This window comes from Protopterus annectens, chromosome 12.part0 (genome assembly GCF_019279795.1).
Source record: "Protopterus annectens isolate FY-2018-M chromosome 12.part0, PAN1.0, whole genome shotgun sequence".
Taxonomy (NCBI): Eukaryota; Metazoa; Chordata; order Ceratodontiformes; family Protopteridae; genus Protopterus; species Protopterus annectens.
This window is the reverse complement of record NC_056746.1, coordinates 267,405,740-267,425,682: the sequence shown is the minus strand read 5'-3', so window position 1 is coordinate 267,425,682 and position 19,943 is coordinate 267,405,740. Positions and strand designations below refer to the sequence as shown.

Sequence of the window (19,943 nt, the reverse complement as noted above, 5' to 3'; positions counted from 1 at the left end):
AATTTGAGGTAAAATCCATGGTGGGCCTTGAGCCATGTTCCTTAATACTGGATACCAGTGTTGGCGTGGCCAGTCCGGAGCAATGAGTATCATTTGTGGCCTCTCTAATCTGGCTTTTAGCAGCACCTTTGCCAGAAGAGGCAGTGGAGGAAAGGCATACACGGTTAGTGTTTTCCAACTGAATGAGAGGGCGTCCACTTTCCAAGATAGTGAGTGGTATGTCCTTGTGCAAAACTTTTGCAGTTGGTAGTTTTGGGGGGAGGCAAACAGATCTATGTCTGGGCTCCCCCATTTTTGAGTTATCATTGGGAATACTTGTGGGTCTAGTTTCCACTCGTGAGGATCCATGATATTTCTGCTTAGTTTGTCTGCCAATGTATTTTTCTTTCCTGGCAGGAATTGTGCTTGTAGTTGAACTTGGTAGGTCAGTGCTCTGTTCCACAAGGTCATTGCTTGCCTGCATAGGGGATAGGAATGTGTGCCCCCTTGTTTATTTATGTACCACATCACTGTGGTGTTGTCCGTCTTTATTAGAAGTTGTCCTGGATGTAGGAGGTCCTTGAAAGCTGTTAGGGCATTTTGTACAGCTAGCATCTATTTTTGATTGATGTGGAGATGCATTTGATCTGCAGACCATTTGCCCTGAATACACTGTCCTGCCATGTGTGCTCCCCAGGCGTAATCCGCTGCATCTGTTGTCATTGTTTGCCTGGCTGTGGGCAAGGTGAAAGGCTGACCCTTGTTGAGGTGACATGCCTGAGCCCACCATAGAAACTCCTGTTGAAGGCAGGGAATTAGTGGTATTACTGTTTCCAAGATGTGGCTGTGTTGAGTCCATACGCTTTTCAGGTACCATTGTAATTTCATCATATGCAGTTTGGCATATGGTTTTAGTAGTATGCAAAACGCCATGAATCCCAAGGCCTGCAGAATTTTTCTTGCAGGGAGTTGGGTCTTTGTTGCCAACATTTTGAAGTATTGAGTCAGTTGTCCTTGCTTGTCTGGCGTGAGATAAGCCATCTGGGCCGTTGTATTTAAGCTGGCACCCAGGAATATTATGTCTTGTGAGGGCACTAGTTTTGACTTCTTTTCATTTACTGTGTACCCTAGGCAACTTAGTAGTATTTTTACAAACGCCAGATGTTTTAAAAGAATGTCCTTGCTGTCTGCTTGAATAAGGCAGTCGTCCAGGTATGGATATATTTGGATTCCTCTTTGTCTGCAGTATGCAATTACTGGTGCCAGGCCTTTTGTGAAGACCCTGGGCGCAGTAGATAAGCCAAAGGGCAGTGCAGAAAATTGGTAATGAGTTGTACCTGCTATAAATTGGAGGTATCTTCTGCAATTTTGTCTGATAGGGACATGCAGGTATGCCTCCTTGAGGTCCAACGTTACTAGCCAAGCCTTCTTGCCCAGCATGGGAAGAAGTTGCTGTAGTGTGAGCATCTTGAATTTTGGTACTTCCAGGTATGTGTTTAGAAATGAAAGGTCCAGAATGGGTCTCCAGGCTTTGTCCTTTTGGGAAACCAGAAGAGTCTTGAGTAAAATCCTTGTCCTTGCTCCTGTGTAGGAACCTGTTGAATGGCTCTCATGTCCATGAGTGCTGTAATTTGTCTTTGAGCCTCTGCCCATTGATTTGATGTCAGGTTTGGCATTCCTTTTATTCTTGGTAAAGTGTGAAAGTGGAACCTGTATCCTTGAGTTACAATATTTAGGACCCATTTGTCTTTTGTGATGATGTGCCAATTGTCTGCAAAAAGTGCAAGTTTTCCTCCCAAGGCAGTCTGAGGGTTAAGTCATTGTGATTGTCTTCTGATAGTTTGAGACCTGTCTTCTCCTCCTTTCTGGGTTGTGGCACCCATTGTCGTGGCTTGTAAGTGTCTTGTGGCTGACCTCTGCCCCTTGGGCATCTGTATTTGCCCCTCTGTGGTCTGTCAGAAGTTGGAAAGGACCAGTTTTTGGATGGCCAATTTCTGCTGAAACGAGGGGGTAGAACCTGTAAAAAATCCTTGACCATCTGCATAGATTTTGCCTTATCCTCCATTTTCTTTAAAACCTCTTCTGCTTTCACACCAAATAAAACATCCTGCTGTAAGGGTGCATCCAATAACTTTGCTTTAACATGATCAGGTAAAGTTTGTTCTTTTAACCAAGCATGCCTACGAATGACAGACCCTGTTACAGCTGCTCTGCAAGAGGCTTCCAATGAATCAAATCCACATTGCAAAGTATGCTTTCCCCACTTGTTCTGATGCATGCAACAAATCTTGCATTTCCTTTTAATCAGGCTGTCCTGTATGTGTGCTCATTTTTTGTTTTAATTGAGACATCAAATATTGTTGATATTTCAGCATGTGAAACTGGCAATTTAAGGCCCTCATGAGTAGCTGAGGTATATACTTTCTTTCCCCATCTGTCTCTTGCTCTAGAATCCCTTTCAGACGGTACAGGATTTTTAGCAATAGAGGCCTTAAACCCTTTGGGACCCTGCAAAATGGTTTGTGGGTCAGCAACAGGGCTTTTATATAGGAATTTATGTGAGTCAGGGACTCTGTAGTATCGGTCTGGTTTGGCTGGTGCAGGAGGTAATGAATCTGGGTTAAGGCTAGATTCTGAATAAACATCATCCACAATGTCTAAAACAGGTGGAATAGCAAGGGGTCTGTGCTGGGGTAGTAAGAGGAACTCTCGGAGCCTTTTCTTGGAATCAGAGTAATCCTGGCCTTCCCAGTGGAAATGTTCCCTCATGGTATGTAAAGTTTCCCCAAAAGAGTAGTCTTCTGGGGGAGATGCTGAAGGAATAGACTCTTCAGCATCAGAGTCTTCATAAGGGGGAAAAAAGAGTACTCCTGTTCCTCAGAAGAATCTGAGGTAATGGAAACCTGGTCAGAGGAAGTGTAGTCCTCCTCCCGTCTAGACCTTTTGTCAGGTGGGGGATGGGAACCCCCGATTGGGGTAATTAAGTCTTCGGCCATCTTAAACATCTGTTTCTTAGGCATGGGGCCTTGCACTGGAGACTGCTGTACAGGCTTCCTTACTTTTAATGGAGTTTTCAGTTTTGCAAAGGATTTAATAGTAAGTGTAGTCGGTCTGAAGACACCTTCAGCAACTGACGGCCTTTCAACTGCACTGGAATCCGCTTCAGCCATGGAGTCGGAAGGGCCTAAAGATAAAGGCTCTGGAGGCCCTGCAATCTCTGCTTGGGAGTCGGATGCAGGCTGGGGTTCTAAATCAGCGGTCGTCAGGGGCTGCATAGGCGCCTCACTGAAAACCGGAGAACCGGCGACTGACCTAGCAGAGGCCTCGGTGTTTGGTTTGGGTCTCGGCTGCCTGTCCTCATCTTTGCGCTTTTTATGCATCCCAGTCATTGGTTGCTCCGACGGCATGGTATAATTAAATTTTCTACCTAAATAATGTCGGGCGAAATCAAACCGACATTTAATAGTTCGTTTGTTAAACCTAGCACAAAACTGACAACCTGTGACGTTGTGGTCTGGGCCAAGGCAAGGGATACAATAAGAATGAAAATCCTTATGAGGTATTTGCTTCCAACAAGAAATGCAACTATTAACTTTTTCTGACATCGGACTGAAGCAAGAAAAGGTTTCCCAATGGGGTACTTAGCATTATTGAAGACTTCGGTCTGAAATTCGATTTGAAAATCTCAGGAGTCGGCCAACAGGCACTTGCAAACTGCTTCTGCTTCGAGCACCGCGCGGCAAGAAAGACTGAAGAAAATTGCATCGGCTGCCTCTTTTACACCCTTGTCGCACTGACATCAGGGAAGAAGCGACAGCAACCGATGCCGAACCAAGACTTTGGAACTCGGGCCGACTGCGAGACCGCCTGACGGCAGATAACCCAAGTGTGATGACTGCAGCAGTGTAACACGATGAACATCTTTGCTTGACATAGATGGGTAGCTTGTTCCAGATTATAGGAAGTCTCTGGGACAGGAATCTATCCCTCCACCATGTCCTGTTGATTGTGGTGACAAGGTTTAGGTCCCTAGAGCGTGTAGCTTGGAGGGATTGGGATTTCTTTAGGTGTAGCATGTCCAACAGCTCTGGGTTTGACATAGCTTTATATGTTAGGCAGAGATCACCTCGGAGTAGGCAATATGCTATGGAGTAAAGCTGGAGTTTTTTGAGGCGGTCAGTGTAGGGCATTTGTTTGAGGCCAGTAATCCTCTTTGTGAGGTACTTCTGTGGCCTTTCCAGCTGCTGCAGATGTCTTGTGAGGTACATTCAAAAAGGGGTGTTGTACTCTATAATGGGTCTAATGAGTGACGAGTAGAGGGGAACAATGACCTTTTTTTTTTCCTGGATGAGAGCCCCTTTTATGATGAGGTGTGCCATGTAGAAGGACTTCCTGACTACTGTGGTGATGTAACTATCAAAAGAGAGACTAATGTCCACCTGGGTCCCAAGGTCTCTTATCACGCATTCGGTGTTAAGTAGATTGATGCCTATGTGGTAGTTCATGGGTACAGAGTTTTTAAAGGGGATGACCCTGCACTTTTTGGCATTGAGCTTGAGGCCATGGCTCTGACTCCCAGGCATCTGTCTCAGTGAGGACCTTCTGTAGGATGTCCACATCATTTGGGGACTTGACTATGGCTCCTAGTTTGTAGTCATCTGTGAACTTCATTAGCCAGAGGCCTTCTGTGTTAGTCTGTACTTCAGAGAAGTAGATACCAAACAGGAGAGGTCCAAGGACGGAACCTTGTGATACTCCACTTGTCACTGCTTTGAGGTCAGATTTGGAGTCTGCAACTTTTACAGTGTGGGTTCTGTCAGTGAGCCAGTTGGCAACCCATCTTGTAACGTAGGGATTTATACCTAGTTTAGTGAGTTTAGCTATAATTCCAGAATGGGGGATGGTGTCGAAAGCCTTGATGAGGTCAAGAGAGGCTGTGTGAACCACCTTACCCTCATCCACGGCTTTGGTGACTGCCTCAAAGAAGTCGATCAGGTTCAGGAGGCATGATCTGCCTTTCACAAACCTGAACTGGGTGGGATTTAGAGTTTGGAGATTACCAATGTCTTTGTTTATGAGTTCCATGATGATACGTTCCATGGCCTTGCAGACCAGGCTCTACAGGCTAATAGGTCAATATTTCCCGGGATCAGTGGTGGCTCCTCCTTTGTGGAGTGGGATAACTGTTGCTGTGCGCCATTCAGTGATCACAAAGCCTAATGCGAGGCTGTTATTGAACATGGTGCTTAAGTGGGGAGCCAGTTCATTCTGAAGTTCGTGTAAAACGCAGCCTGGGATGTTGTCCGGTCCCATGGATGCTGTGTTTTTGGCTTTAGAGAGTGCAGCTTTTACCTGCATAGTTGTGATTATAGGGACTCTGCATTCTTCCTGTATAGATATGGGCCCTTTAGGGGGTGAGAGGGGGGGTAAAGTTAGCACTGAACCTACCTGCCAGAATGTTGGCAATATCAGTTGGTTCTGTAATTTTCATGCCTTTGTGCTGTAACTCAGAGCAGATCTGGGTGTTGCCATCTAGATTCTTGACATAGCTATAGAATGCTTTGTGGCTGTCCTTGGATTTAGTGGTGATTTTGTTTTCATAGCTAGCTTTGGAGGATCTTATAAGGGATCTCAGCATCTTACTGAGGATGACCAGTGAGCTCCTCCACTCATGGGATTTTACTCTCTTTTGCAACAGTTTCTTTCTTCTGTTGTACAGTTTATTTATGGCAGGGGACCATCAGATTGGCTTCCTTTTTTTGGAGGGTAGCGTCTTGGTTCTGTTTGGGATAGCACGATCCATGCACTCGTGTAAGTGCTTATAGAGTGCATTTGTGTAGGATTCAGCAATTGTAACTGTATTGTCCATCTGCATGGGTGTCATGAAGTTCACCACTTCTGTCTTAAGAAGCATGAAGTTGGCTTTGGAAAATTTTTTTACTGTGGTTTCCTTAATGGGGGGTGGGGGCGGGATGCAGATATCAAGGGTGATAAGCTTATGGTCGTATTGGACCAATGAGGAGTTGACTTCAGGTGTGGAACACCGGTCACTCATGTTGGTAATGACAAAGTCTAGGATACTGTTGCCCCTGGTGGGGGTGTGGATAAGTTGATCTACGGCATTGGAGTTTATGAATTCCAGAAAGTGTTGAGCTAAGGAGTTGGTACACGAGTAGTTTTCCCAGTTAATGGTGGGGTAGTTGAAATCGCCCATTATTAAGGTATAGTAGTTTGTGAAAAGATATGGCGGTCGTTATGTGGTGATGTATAGGTGTGGAGTATGTAAAGCTCTGAAAAAGAAGTGTTTTCTGCTTTAAGATGTTGGTAAGTGTGATTAGAAGATCGGAGTAGGTAGGTGACAGTATGTGTTTGTTATTTTTGCAAGTGGTGATTTTCTGTACAGCTACTACGGTGTGTATGTTTGTAGCATGTATTGTTTTGAAAGTGGGCAATAGAAGTGTACACGTTGCATAATGGCAGATTCACAGTTTTCTTCGAGGTAGTACAACCTCGGAGTTGATATATTTAATTAGCAGGGGGTGTGAGGAGGCTTGCCCCACTGCTTAAACGTAGAGGAGGTGGTCGGTTTGTTTGTTGGTGTGATTTTTCATTGTGGAGGGAGGAAAGTTGTATTTCTGTTATGTTTTTCTATGTTTTGAAAGTCAATGTTTTGTAATTTCAGGATATTGTGTTTTCGTGATTTTGGTCTCTGTATTTTAAGGGTCATGGTTGTGGTCTTTCAACATTTGAAAGTAGATCCATACCGCTATACATCATAGAACCTAAACAACATTACATAAATTATTTAATTCGTGTCCCCCTTTTTTTTTTAAACAAGAAACATCTTTGTTAAACCATCACTTACAACATAAGCAATCGTACATTTATATAAATGAAAACAAAGCACACCAACACAATCCTAGCTGCAAGCATTTTACATGACAAACCATACTGACACACTCCCAGTTGCAAACATTACACATCACTTATAATCTACCCAATCATTTTCAGTCAAACATTACACAGTTAATTTAAGTCCAGTCTTTTTTTAAACCTCATTCCTCCCCTGTATGTATTGTTCCCACAATGCCAGTTTTTTTCCTATGTAGTTTGCTCATACCATTTCTAAAGATCTCAATTCCAGTTGTTTTATATCTGTTACTATATTCACTACTTCTAATATAGCTGGCTTAGATTTTGATTTCCATTTTCTAGTAATTGCTTTTTTGGCAGCCACCATAATTAGACAAAGCAAAACCTTACCATGTCTAGGCAATTCTGATTCTGTATCATAACTCAGAAGAATCATCTCCCTCGTCACACAAATCCACTCACCCAGCATCTCCAACAGTACATCCTGCAGAGAATCCTTAAAGTCTCCCAACCTACTACACTGCCATAAAATATGTTCCCAAGTACCTCTTTCTTCCCTGTCACATCTGCAACATTTGCTGTCTACATGAGGAAAAATTCTCTGGAGTCTACTTGGGGGATAAAAATATCTATTTAAACATTTCCAAGCAAATATCCTAAATCTTCTAGATTTTGTTGCATATTTGGGAGACATACATATATCCTCCTATTGTTTCTTTGTGAATTGCTTATCCAATCTCTTTTTCCAGTCCTTTGTAACCTCCTCTGATTGATTCTTACAGTTATGCAATATTTTATATGCTCTAATTATTCACTTCTTTAATGGCAACTTCTGTTCTACATTCTACTAAAAACTCTACCAGTGCTGGTCTTTTGTTTACAACCCCTCTTTTTCCTTCTCTTTTCCTATACTCTGATATTAATCCTTGATAGGGAAGGCAATCCCTAACCTGCAGCCCAAATAAATTCTTGGCCTCTTCCCATTCTATTACCTTTCCCTCTCTAGTTATTTGCTCCCAATACCTTGGTTCCTTTGCCAGTTTTCTCCAATAAATTCCAGCCCCCTCTTGTCTACTGTCTAGATCCCAAGTTGCAGTCTATATCCCTAATTGCAGTCATCCCTATTGGCAGAATCTCCTTTCTCCATTCCTGTGTTGGCTTACTTCTTAGAATGCTTTCTGCCATTTTATGGATATAATATTTATATGATTATTGTTATTGTCCTTAAAGGCCTGTATCCAAAATCGCAGTCTCTCCTTGTTTCTCGAGCTTCCCTCCTGTTTTAACATAATCCCTTTCCACTCTGAATTATAGTATTCTGCTTGTGCTATGTAAAGGAGCCTTACCTGTGTAACGCTGAGATAGCCCTTCAAATTGAGCAATCACAATCCATCCTGTTCTACTGGAAGAATCAGCTTATCCTACTTGACTCATGCCATCTTCCCCTCCCAGATAAAGTCCTTCAGCTCTTTATTAATTGCTATCCACAATTTCTCCTCTGGTTGATAAAAATATGCCTGACCTGTGTATAAGACTTAAGGGACTGAAAACATGTTGACTGCTAATTTCTTTGATGTTGATATGGTCGGACTTTTGATGGGGAGAGTCAGAAACCTTGAACTTTCAGGTGACCATAGGAAGCCCCCACCCCATGTCTGAGGTGTCCGTGAACAGTTCTTGGTAAGGAACCAGAGGCTGAAAAGGCAGCCCTGGGTTGAGGGCAAGTTGCTGAATCCACTACTTGAATTCCCACTTCAGACCTGGAAGGTGAGGCACTCTGAAATCCAGAGAGCAGCAGTGCTGAAGCTAAACTGAATCTTCCGTATGTGCAGTCTGGTGAGAGAAAGCACTGGAACAGAACAGGCCATGAATCCCAGGGGCCGAAGAAACATTGTCTGGAATAGCAGGCAGAGGATGAAGAGACTTAAAGAAGGCTGTCAAGGACAAAACCTTTGCAAGAGGAAGAGAGGCCAACATAGGGACTGTCCGAATCATGCAGCTCAGATATAAGTGATCCTGAGAGAGTCAGGACAGACTTTTGGAAATTGATGGTGTACCCCAGGAAAAATCTGAATGCCTTGGAGCCTGCAAAAGGCAATCACAGGACCTATGCATTTTCTAAATACCCTTGGGGCAGTAGGGAGGCCAAAGCACAAAGCAGAGAACTTAAAACAAGAGGAAGAAGCAGAGAAACATAAACAAATTCCTGAAAACAGGGTGAACAGGAATATGAAGATCACCTTCAGATCCAAGGATACCAGAAAAGCCTGGAGCAGCAACAAAGGAAAAAAGGTCTGAAGAGATAGCCTCCAAAATGAAGTAATCTTAAGAAAGATGTTGAGCAAGGAGAGATGCAGAATAGGCCTCCAAGAGCCCTCCTGTCAAGGAGCTAGGAACATTCTAGAGTAAAATCCTTTTCTACTTGGAAAGGAGGGACACGCTGAATAGTTCTTTGGCCCACCAAGGACCCAAGAATCTCTGAGAAATGGGGAATCTGCTCTCAAGGAGGTTGAGGAATCCCTGAAAAAGGAAGGAGGGACTTCCACACCATTGAAGTAGCCCTGAAGGACGATGGGCAGAATCCTTGAATCTGAGATAAGTTGCCAGCTTTGAAGACAAAGGGAGAGCCAAATGGACAAGGGAACTGGGCCAAGGGTTTGGAGACCAAAATATCAAACAGAAGCAGGCGTATCATATAAAGGAGGCCTTTGAGCTACAGCACCTCGAGAAGACTTCGCAGGAGGAACTCATCTACCACCCTTCCTGCCTTTAGTGGAATGATGAGGTTGCCTGTGAACAAAAGCAGACCTAGTAGGAAAGTTCCTCTGGAATGTAGGATTAGGGGAGACAAAATATGTTTAAGGTCCTGCAAAGCTTTACCGTTTTCTTGAAGAGACAAACATATCAGCAGCAGCAGTCCCAAAGAGATTTTTATTATCCAAAGAAGCATCCAGCAACTTGGTCTTAATGTCTTCAGGTAGTGACTGCAGGTAAAGCATAGAATAATGCATCATGACAGACCCAAAAGCCAGCAGTTCTGGAAGAGGCATCAAGCAGCATCATAGCTGCATTTGACAGAGTGGCAAGCCACCTAAGAGATGGAACCCGAAATAGATAGAGCAGATAAAGCAGAAGACTTTGCTTCAGAATTAGGAAAGCCAGAAATAACCAGGCAACTTGGGCAATACAGGCCAGAATATATCTGGTCATGTGTGTCTAACAACTGGTGGCCCTAAAGGCCAAGGTGGAAACAGTATATACCTTCTTTCCATTTATCTCCATGGCCCTACTTATCCTTATCCAAAGGCAGAAGCTTGGTAGAGGGCAAAGGCTTAGAAGGATTGTCAGAGGAGACTGACACCACAGCAGGATCAGCAGAAGGACATTTAAAAAGGAATTTACAATCCTCAGGAACACTATACAGCCTGTCAGGTTTCTTTGTTGCAGAAGTCTGAGAATCAGGAGTCTTAGAGGCAGCTATAAAGGTGTCCAACACTTCTGAATGTTTAGGAGTGCCCACCTGAAGCAACTCATAATACCTCTTCTGGATATCAGACACCTGAGAAGAATAGCACTTAAAGTATTCCATCATTCTGGCTACTGTTTCCCCAAAGGATAACTCCTAAAAGGAGACTCAGGGCTAATGGACTCCTTTTTATCAAAGCTATAAGCCAAAGAAGAAGGCATGTGGGAAACAGTAAGACAAGGACCCTTCATCAGACTCTGAATTCTTATCTGAGAAATCAGATTCCCTAAGTCTTTTGGAAGAAGTTGAAGTCCAAGGAGGGGAAGGCACAGAAACCCTTTGGGGAGGTTTCAGGGCCACTAAACAGGCCCTAAGTAAACTCCCGCTATTCCTTTTGAGGGTCCTTGGGATGTACAGAAACATGTTTATTCTTCTGTCTTTTCTTGGTAGTGATATCAGCCTTAACAAACATCGGAGGTTCTGAACCTCAATGGGATTCAATAAGAGTACCTGGAACATCTCCCCCGCTGACCAGAATTTGCGGAATCTTTTTAAGGCCTTCTGAGATAATCAACTGCGGTTCCCTTGAAGTCTGTAACAACCACCTGCAAAGTTTCAGATGACATGCAAAAAGAAGGATTCATGTCAGCCTCCGATGGGTATTGGCAGACAAATCCGAAGTCGACACCAGATGGCCTACAGAGCTATCACCCACTTTTAGACAAATATTTGGTGGAGGCTGGACAGCTGAAAAATTTGACAAAGATTTTCTGGCCTTCTTCTTGCTTGACAGGAGTCCCTCAGGGTTAATTGATTTCGATATGCTACCCTGGGCTAATTGTTTAAACCTCTGGTTCTCAAGACAGATGGCCAGGGAAGACAACCAACGACTATGAATCTTAGACACAAACACCTTACAAATACTACAGGAAGTATGGTCGTGGGAGGCTCCCAAACAAAAGAGACACTGTTCATGAATATCCTTATAGGGAATCTACCTCCCCCACTGACATTTTCCCTTCTTGGATGACATGAACTCCAGGTAATCAAAGGAAAACAAGATGGACAGTAAAAAGAAAAACAGACCCCAATGGGGCACTTACCTTAAGGCTAGATATTTAGTACAGCAAAAGGCATTCAGACTGATGAATGATAACGGCATTTGGACTGGTGGCAAAGATGTTTTGGGTAACTGTGTTCATGTATCACCTTTATGCCCTACACTCTGTGCAGGGAGCATACGTGTGACATATGGTGCATACAAGATCTAAAGCCTTTGGTATACTCACCAGACACTGACCTATCCTAGGCAAGAGATCTCTAAGGTTAAGAATATTGTAACAGTGATATAGAAGGACATCTACTGTGCTGCATTTACAGAAAGGAGCCTTTCTTTGCTGTTGCAAATATAATGTTTACTACAAAAGGCGATACCTTATTTAATTGTATAACACAAATAACACAAATATCATAATGCAACACTTAAAAGTACGTATTCACAAACTAAGAATACATGCTTACGTGCATTTGTAAATATTCATCTAAATAAAAGTATAAAACACATCCTACAGTAAATATGGAAGTCCTAAAACCAAAGTAAACTGTATAGACAAGTGGCACATTTAAAAGACCATTGGACCAAAAAGGGCAGGCAAGTCAAAGATTTCCCCCTCAGGGATAAATAAATTAAAAAGAAATGGTCAGAAGTTACATTGTACCCATAGAATAAAGTGTGCACAACAAGACTATCAAAATTCAAGACTAAAATAAATGTCACATGTCAGACTTACCATGAACTGAGCAACAGCCTTGATGAGAAACACGCGATCTTGCTCCAGGTCTGTATCTGTAGGAATGTCAGCCAGTGGTTCATATCTATTAAGAGGTAAAAACAATCAAGCTCATGACACAACAGAAAAGGAAAGATTTTTAAAGACACAACTTTTTGAGCAGGCAGCATCTGTTAAAGCAGAACTCCTCTCTTGCTTCATGAAGATAGACATGATGTAAATGACATGTGAAAGTCACTGGCGAGGTTTAACTTGTTCACATGCTTGGAAAAAACTGCAGAATAAGTCAGTTTCAGAATTATGCCAGTTGGCATCAGTTTATCAAGTCTCATTCCCTGTTCTCCCAAACTTGTTGATCAGTTTGGAGCAAGCACACAACTTGCTTAATTTCTTTAACAGAGGTTTAGCATAACTTGTTAGAAACATTGTTTAGGTCCATCAGGCCATGTCTTTTCAACTTTTCTTCTATGTTTTCTTAACAAAAATAGTATATCCAGTTCACCTACAATTCACTTCTCATGAGTCAGAATGGCTACGCGTTCCTTGATCAAATTCACTAATATTACTTTAGACAAGTTTTCTAGTCCCCCTCCAATAACAACAGACATACCCCAATCCAGTCTACATTAACTAAGTTTTTCTTTAATACTACTCACATTCAAAAAAAATGCTCATTTGCTACAAATAATGTGCCTTTGCCAAAACAGCTCCTGTACTGCTCATACATACAGATTTCCTAACCAAATACTCAGTATTCAGGCCGCAACTTGAACACTTTTAACGTGTAAATGTTTGACGGATCACAGGCAACACAGGTAAGAATACTCATAAAAACTGCCTATTAACTGCTTTTCTCCATCTATCATTGCAGAATAGTGACTGGCATGTAAAAATTATTCTTTGTTGAGGAGCAACTGACACTGCTACTATAAATCACTGTCTTCTTTCTCTTACAATCTAAACGATTCAGTCCTTATGTACTATTACAACCTGCATGTAAAAAGACTTCCTTTATTTGTGAAACAATTAGTGATCGTTTTTTTTATTTTAGACTATTCAGCCACACCTTAGACATTACATTTACTTCATGTATAAGGTCTGATGGTTTTACAGATATTTTACTTGTATGTCCATAATATCCAACACATGTAGGATGTCCAGTTTTCTTAAATCTCCTAAGCTCATACACAAGGTCATTTGTACTATATAATATTGCATTATGCACATCACTACTGACATCAGCATTTGGCTGGGTTACAAATGATCAAAAGGATCTTTGAATCAGCTCAGCAAAATGTTTTTCAAATGATTAAATAAAAGGAACTACATTTGCTCTCTTAAGCTAATATTTTACTAATCCAAAAACATGGTTGATCTCATGTTACAGAGATTAAACAAGGCTCTATTGTTAGGAACTGAAATTCTAAGAGCTACTTCTCAGATTTTAACTCTAATTTCTGCACATTACATTTACCATACTGTCATTCTGTCAGATGTATGATGTAAGAGTTCAAAAAATGGCCTAGACAGGAAAAGAAAATACAGCTCTGACTATGGACATCACTACACCAGTCAACATCTCCTTATATTCCTTTTGTAAAACCGATCATAGCTCTCAGTTCCATAGCCTAGCCCAGTTTTATAGCTGTACCTCCCTTCAACCCATTCTTCTGTGATTTTTGGTGACTGATCTGAATCTGAAGATGAGCCAAAAGAACTAGTCTAGTTCAGAAGGCCTTAAAACTATAAATGAACACATACCATACAAGCACAGAGCATTTCTGTAGGACTGCACCTGATTTTGTAGGATATCCCTGATTCTGCCTCACATTTTACTCTGTCCCTCATAAAATGTTTGATTTTCTTGTTAACTCACTCCCTCCAGTACAGTTCCTTTAACTCCCAGTAGGCGTGGCTTGAGCTTTAAAAAAAATGAAGTTATTACCTTACAGTTCAAACAAATGTTCATATCTCTGGAGCCACAAGTGTTACTATAAAACTGTAAATGGCAAACTAGTCAGGATAAATTAATCTTTACATTAGTGGCATTCATTCAGTTTGATGCTTTAAACTGGATTTGATAAGCTCAAATAAAATCGGTGAACATAGCTCTCAACCGCTTAACACAAGAAATCTGGACAAAGACAAAAATAATGGGGGACAAAGCCCTAAAATAGGAACAAATTTTAAATATTACTCTATAAAAGGTCTTGTGTTACCGTGCATTTTCTGAAGGATATGAAGTCTGAAGCTTATTATTTAGTGAATTCACTCCTCACTGATTTAAAACAAAAATCCAGAAAATCACAAACTCTATCAGGAACAAACCAAAAATATGGGGCAAAAATCTGTATAGTTGAGAGGTATGACAATGAATATTAATTTTGTATAAACTGCTTATGATATCTCAGTAACCATTCAAGCAAGACACATAATGCCAGCAGGTTTTTCTTCATACTGCTGTGAGCTTTCACATGACGCTATGCAGTTCTGTGTTACCCGAATGTTGAGATATTTACAGAAATATGAAAATTATTACAATACAAATAAACAGTATACAAATAATATTCAATATTGCTTTAGCTGCATTAGACAGAGGTCAAATATCAATGCAACTGTGCTTGCCATCATGTATGCTTTAAGATGAAATTGTCTGAAATCTTCCATGATTTTGGAATTATAAATGCAAATATGAACACACAGTACTTGACACCTAGAGGGGTCAGTAGGGGTAAACCTCAGAAATGCCTGGAGGTGCACTCAGCAGTAATGAGATAAATCAGAAGATTAAAGCCAGTGAATACTGCTGGGACATTAAAGTTAGATACATCTTATTGTTTACAAAATAAGCAATGATACAAGCATGTTGTTCTGTTGACTTTTTAAATAAATTAGAATATATAAAACCTGTCCCTGATTTTAGTCATCTCTCTCCCATTACTTTTGGTTTGGTTTTGTTAGTTGGTGCAGAGGTTAAGGTTGTGAGCTGTAGTGCCCGTGGTACAGGCATTTATTGCAAGACCGCTTGTCTGCCTATTGTGCAACTTTGAGCAAATCACTTAACCAGCCATTGCTCCCGAGTCACCCCTGAAAAGGGAGCATATATCAAGTGGGTCTACCTAGTTAACAAACAGGTATTAGTTTTCCATGATTCTTGAGAAGAGTTTAGAGATATGAAATATAAGCCATATACTGATAACATACCTTAACCAGATAGTTGCTTATTTTAGTATACTATATATTGTGTTAAGTAACATTTTAGTTCAACTGCAGTTTTATTTATTTATTTTACATTTGTTGACCCGGATAGTCTGACTGGATACATGTCCATTTTCAGCACAGGCCTGGGGAGAAAAGCTCCAAACTTCATACTACAAAATAATATTTCATATATACATATAAATCAGGCTTTACAATTTCCAAACAGAATTAAATTCATTAAAAGGATCAAAACATAATTCGGTCACACACGTTAATACATAGTATTTAGGTTATTAACCAAATAACTAGGATATAGTAACTTAGAGGCACTTAGAGGCAGGAAGTCCTAATTAGGCATACAGTTGAGGGAGTAAAAGTTAATCAGGGGTAAAGCAAGGACATATCCACTGTGTTTTAAAGTACAGTATAAGATTTTTCTTGAATTGGGATAAAGAGGGTCCTGATGTTAGGTCCAATTAAATAAGACATGGACAGATAGCATGCCGTCAGCTCTTCAGCTTTACAATTCATACTGCTTAACAGTACAAAAGAAACCAAACATTATAATAAAGCCTATAAAAAAGTTAAAAAAATGAATGAAACAAAACTGTGTGTGTGTGTGTGTATGAGAATGCACACATTATTTAGAAAAATGCATATATTATATATATATATATATATATATATATTTGTGCATGTGAATATATATATATATATATATATATATATATATATATATATATATATATATATATATATACACACACACACACACACACACACACACACACACACACACACACACACACACACACACACATACATATTCAAACTCTGTTTTTCTCAGCTGGAAATAATTGAGCCAAGCTACTCAAATCCCTGCTGCATGAAACTAGTAATCCAACTTTATCAAAGGACCGCAGAGGGAGAATTCATCATTTTCCTGCATTACTGAACTGCTTTTAACATGGCTCCTGCAAGGGGACAAATATACTGCCCTTCTGTCACACACTTTTAGGCATTTTGTTTTACTCATAAGTCAACTAACAGCTTAACAACACAAAATAACAAAAGTGGAATTTACCCTTTCCCCCCTGTTGTGAAATCCTGGAGTTAATACACACAAAGAGCATTTTGGTGTGGAATCATGTATCACACTACAGTGGGGAGAAGGTCAATTCCCAAATCCACTGTAGATCAGATTATATGTCCTGTGTCTTTAAGAAGCATATCGAGTATGCACATATAAATACCAGTACTAGTACAATTTTGACAGTGCAGCCAGAGTGAGCATGTATGATTGCAGTAGTTAGTTTGCATACAAGTTAGTTAAGTTAAAGTCAGTAAACTTCCACCGTGATGTGTTTGTATAAAATAACGCTGCTTGAACAGAACCCACAAAGACACTTCTATTGTGTCCAAAGAAGTAGAGCGACATGGTGTCAGAAGTGGGATCGCAGAGAATAATATTTGGAGCCATGAGGTACAGAGATGACAGGGAAAGTAAACTAAGAGAAATGAGCCACAAAAGAATCAAAGGTAATGAGAATTCATACAAACTGCTTAGTTAAAAAAAAAAGACAAAACTGGGCATTACAAGGGCACAAATTGCATTATTAAACAAGTGGGAGGCACAAAAGGTTTATTAACTAAAGGAAATGTTTAAAATAAAGGTATGTGACAAAACGATTAACAGAAAAGTAAAATGAGTATGTTTAAGGCAAAACAGGCATGTTTAGAGAAAAAATAGCACAAAAAAAGTACAATGGGCATGAAAGGAGATTAAACAAGCCAAATGAATATAGCAAGGGCAAAAAGGGCACATTAAAGCATAAATAAAGCAAGGCGACTGCATGCTTTTGGCAAAGTGTTGTGTGTTGGCATAACGATGACTTTGTATTGTATCAAGGCCATAACTAAAGTTATTCAAAGTCTCTCAAAGTGTGTAAAAGTGCTTACAGTGTGTACTTATTACTGTGTATGTATTCCAAAGAGTTTGTGTGCAAAGTGTAACCATTTCATGAAGTACAGTCAAAGTATAGCCATTTCGAAAAGTTTCTTGTGTTGGGTGTGTCTATTCGCAAAGTGCCACCATTACACAGTGTTTCGTACACTGTAAAGAGTTGCCTAGCAATGTACAGCCTTTTTGAGGAAATTTCAGTGTGCTGTGTACAGTTTATTCTCAAAGTGCAATTACTTTGAAAATGCTATTGACTCTGAGCTTCTCTTGCCCAGTTCATTCGCATCATACAGTTATTTGAAATGTTTCTTAAAATGATAAATTACTTTGCAATACAGTAATTTCAGGAGTATTACAGTGCCCTAGAGACTCACTTCACAAATTTCAGTTATACAGAGGCTTGTTGTGCAACTGGGCAAAGTTACAAATACTGGCATACATTTCTGGCATATGTGTATGTGTTCATGCTTATTTGCAAAACTCTTCACTGGTATGTGTTAGTATGGCAGATGGATTTCGAAAGACCTTACCTCTTGTATTTGATCAGAATATTGCAGAGAATTGGAGAATATTTGAGCAAGAGTACAATATTTTTATACAAGCAGTTTATTCAGATAAAGATGCATGCACCAGGACATTAATTTTGCTAAACATAGCTGGGTCAGACTCAGAGGCCAATGAAAGACAGCGTTCATTTGTGTATGCACCAGCAGTATATGAAGGAGAAGGTGAAAAATGTCATATTGTTATACAGGCTGAATCAAGGGAAGACCCCGAGTGTTTGAAGTGCAAGTTCAGAGAAATGTGTAACCCCCCAGACAAATACTACATTAGAGAGTCATTTGTTTTACATGAGAGATCAGAAACCAGAGGAAACTTTTGCAGCTTATATAACTGACCTGAGAAACAAAGCTAAAATGTGTCGGTTTGGTCACTTAAAAGATGAGTTAATAAAGAACAGGCCCGTGTGTGGTATTAATACTGCTGCTGTGAGAAAGATTTTGCTTCATGACAGTGATTTAATGTTAAGTAAAGCCATAGAGATTTGTCAAATCCATGAAGTGACAGAAAAACAGACAAGTATGCTTGCAAGTAACTAGAGCATGGTTTCAGCAGACTCCAGAGCAAATGTAAATAATATGCAACACGCGGCAAACAGAAGCAGGCCTAAGTACATGGCAGCCACAGCCCCTGCTAGCTCACCAGGGAAACAAGGTAGTTTTCCAGCAAGTTCAAAGACTAGTTCAGTTAAAGGAGCATGCTCAGTGCAATACAAGTGTGAAGCAGCAAAACTCAAGTCTAACTTTATTGTTAACTGTCGCAATTGTGGTGCAAATCATGAGTCTAAAAGAGAGCAATGCTTAGCATTCGGTCAGCAATGTCACAAGTGTAAAAAATTGAACCATTTCCAAATGTTTTGCAAGTCAAGTAAACCTCATACAGTTGTAAAAAACAACTTTCTATGTAGATGGTGCATCAGTGCTTGGTGAAAGAGTTGATGCAGGGAATTTATTAGCAAAGAGCAAAGTGTTTTGTACTGTCCGGATCAATGGTAAATCCACAGAGCTTAAAGTAGACACTAGTTCAAAGTGTAATGTTATATTAGCAGACACATTTCCTAAAGTGAGAACTAATGAACAACTAAATGTGGCCAGTAGTGTGAAACTCATTGCTTATGGAGGTGAAGAAATTCAAGCCGAAGGCTCAGTGATGCTTTCATGTTATTTGGCTAAGAACTGTTACAACTTGTTATTCTATGTAGTCTGAGCACCAGTACAGTCTTTATTGGGTCTCAAAGATAGTTTGAGAATGAATCTGCTTTCTTTTACTAAAGAAGTTCATCACATAAGTGCATCCCCTAGTTCTAATTTTTCTGAAGCCATTTTCTCAGAGTATGCTGATGTTTTCAATGACAAGTTGGCCAAACTTCCAGTTGTGTATTCCATGAAGTTAGACCGAGAGGTCAATCCAGTAGCCAGACTGGCAAGAAGAGTTCTGATAGCTATGCATGATAAAGTTAAGGCTCAGTTGGATAAAATGGTGCAGCAAGGTGCAATTTGTCTAGTTACAGAACCAACTGAATAGGTGTCATCTATGGTAGCAGCACGCAAAATAGGCTCAGACAAAATCAGAATATGTATTGACCCAACAGATTTGAACAAAGCATTAAAGAGATCATATCATCCAATGGGCACAGTCGAAGAGGTCGCAGCCCTAATACCAAATGCCATTGTTTATTCGGTCTTGGATGCAAAAAGTTCATTTTGGCAAGTGACGCTTGATCGCAAATCATTAGTAACCACTTTTGGTACCCCATTTGGCAGATACAGATTCCTAAGGATGCCATTTGTAATAAATTCTGCAAGTGAAGTCTTCCAGAGTACAATGGAGCTTTGGGTTATCCTTATGCCATAATAGTAGATGATTTATTGGTTGGAGGCAATGGTGAAGCAGAGCATGACAGAAATCTAAAGAAAGTTCTAGACAGAGCGCATGAGGTAAACTTGAAGCTCAATCCTCTGAAGTGCAAATTCAGACTTCCAGAAATTACATATGTAGACCATTTATTTACCAGTACTGGCTTGAGACTAGACCCGACCAAGCAAGCAGCTATTCTTGAGATGTCAGCACCACACAGTGTTCAAGCTCTACAGCGTTTCCTAGGCATGGTCAA

At 40.5% G+C, this 19,943-nt stretch overlaps 1 protein-coding gene across 1 annotated transcript in view; it reads right to left on the bottom strand.

The window, feature by feature from the left end:
- CLUAP1 (clusterin associated protein 1) overlaps positions 1-19,943 on the bottom strand; it is a 960,319-nt gene that overhangs the window by 751,537 nt on the left and 188,839 nt on the right. Inside the window, exon 3 of the mRNA XM_044089326.1 lies at positions 12,109-12,193. Coding sequence (XP_043945261.1) covers positions 12,109-12,193 — 85 coding nt within the window. The remainder of the gene's footprint in view (positions 1-12,108; positions 12,194-19,943) is intronic.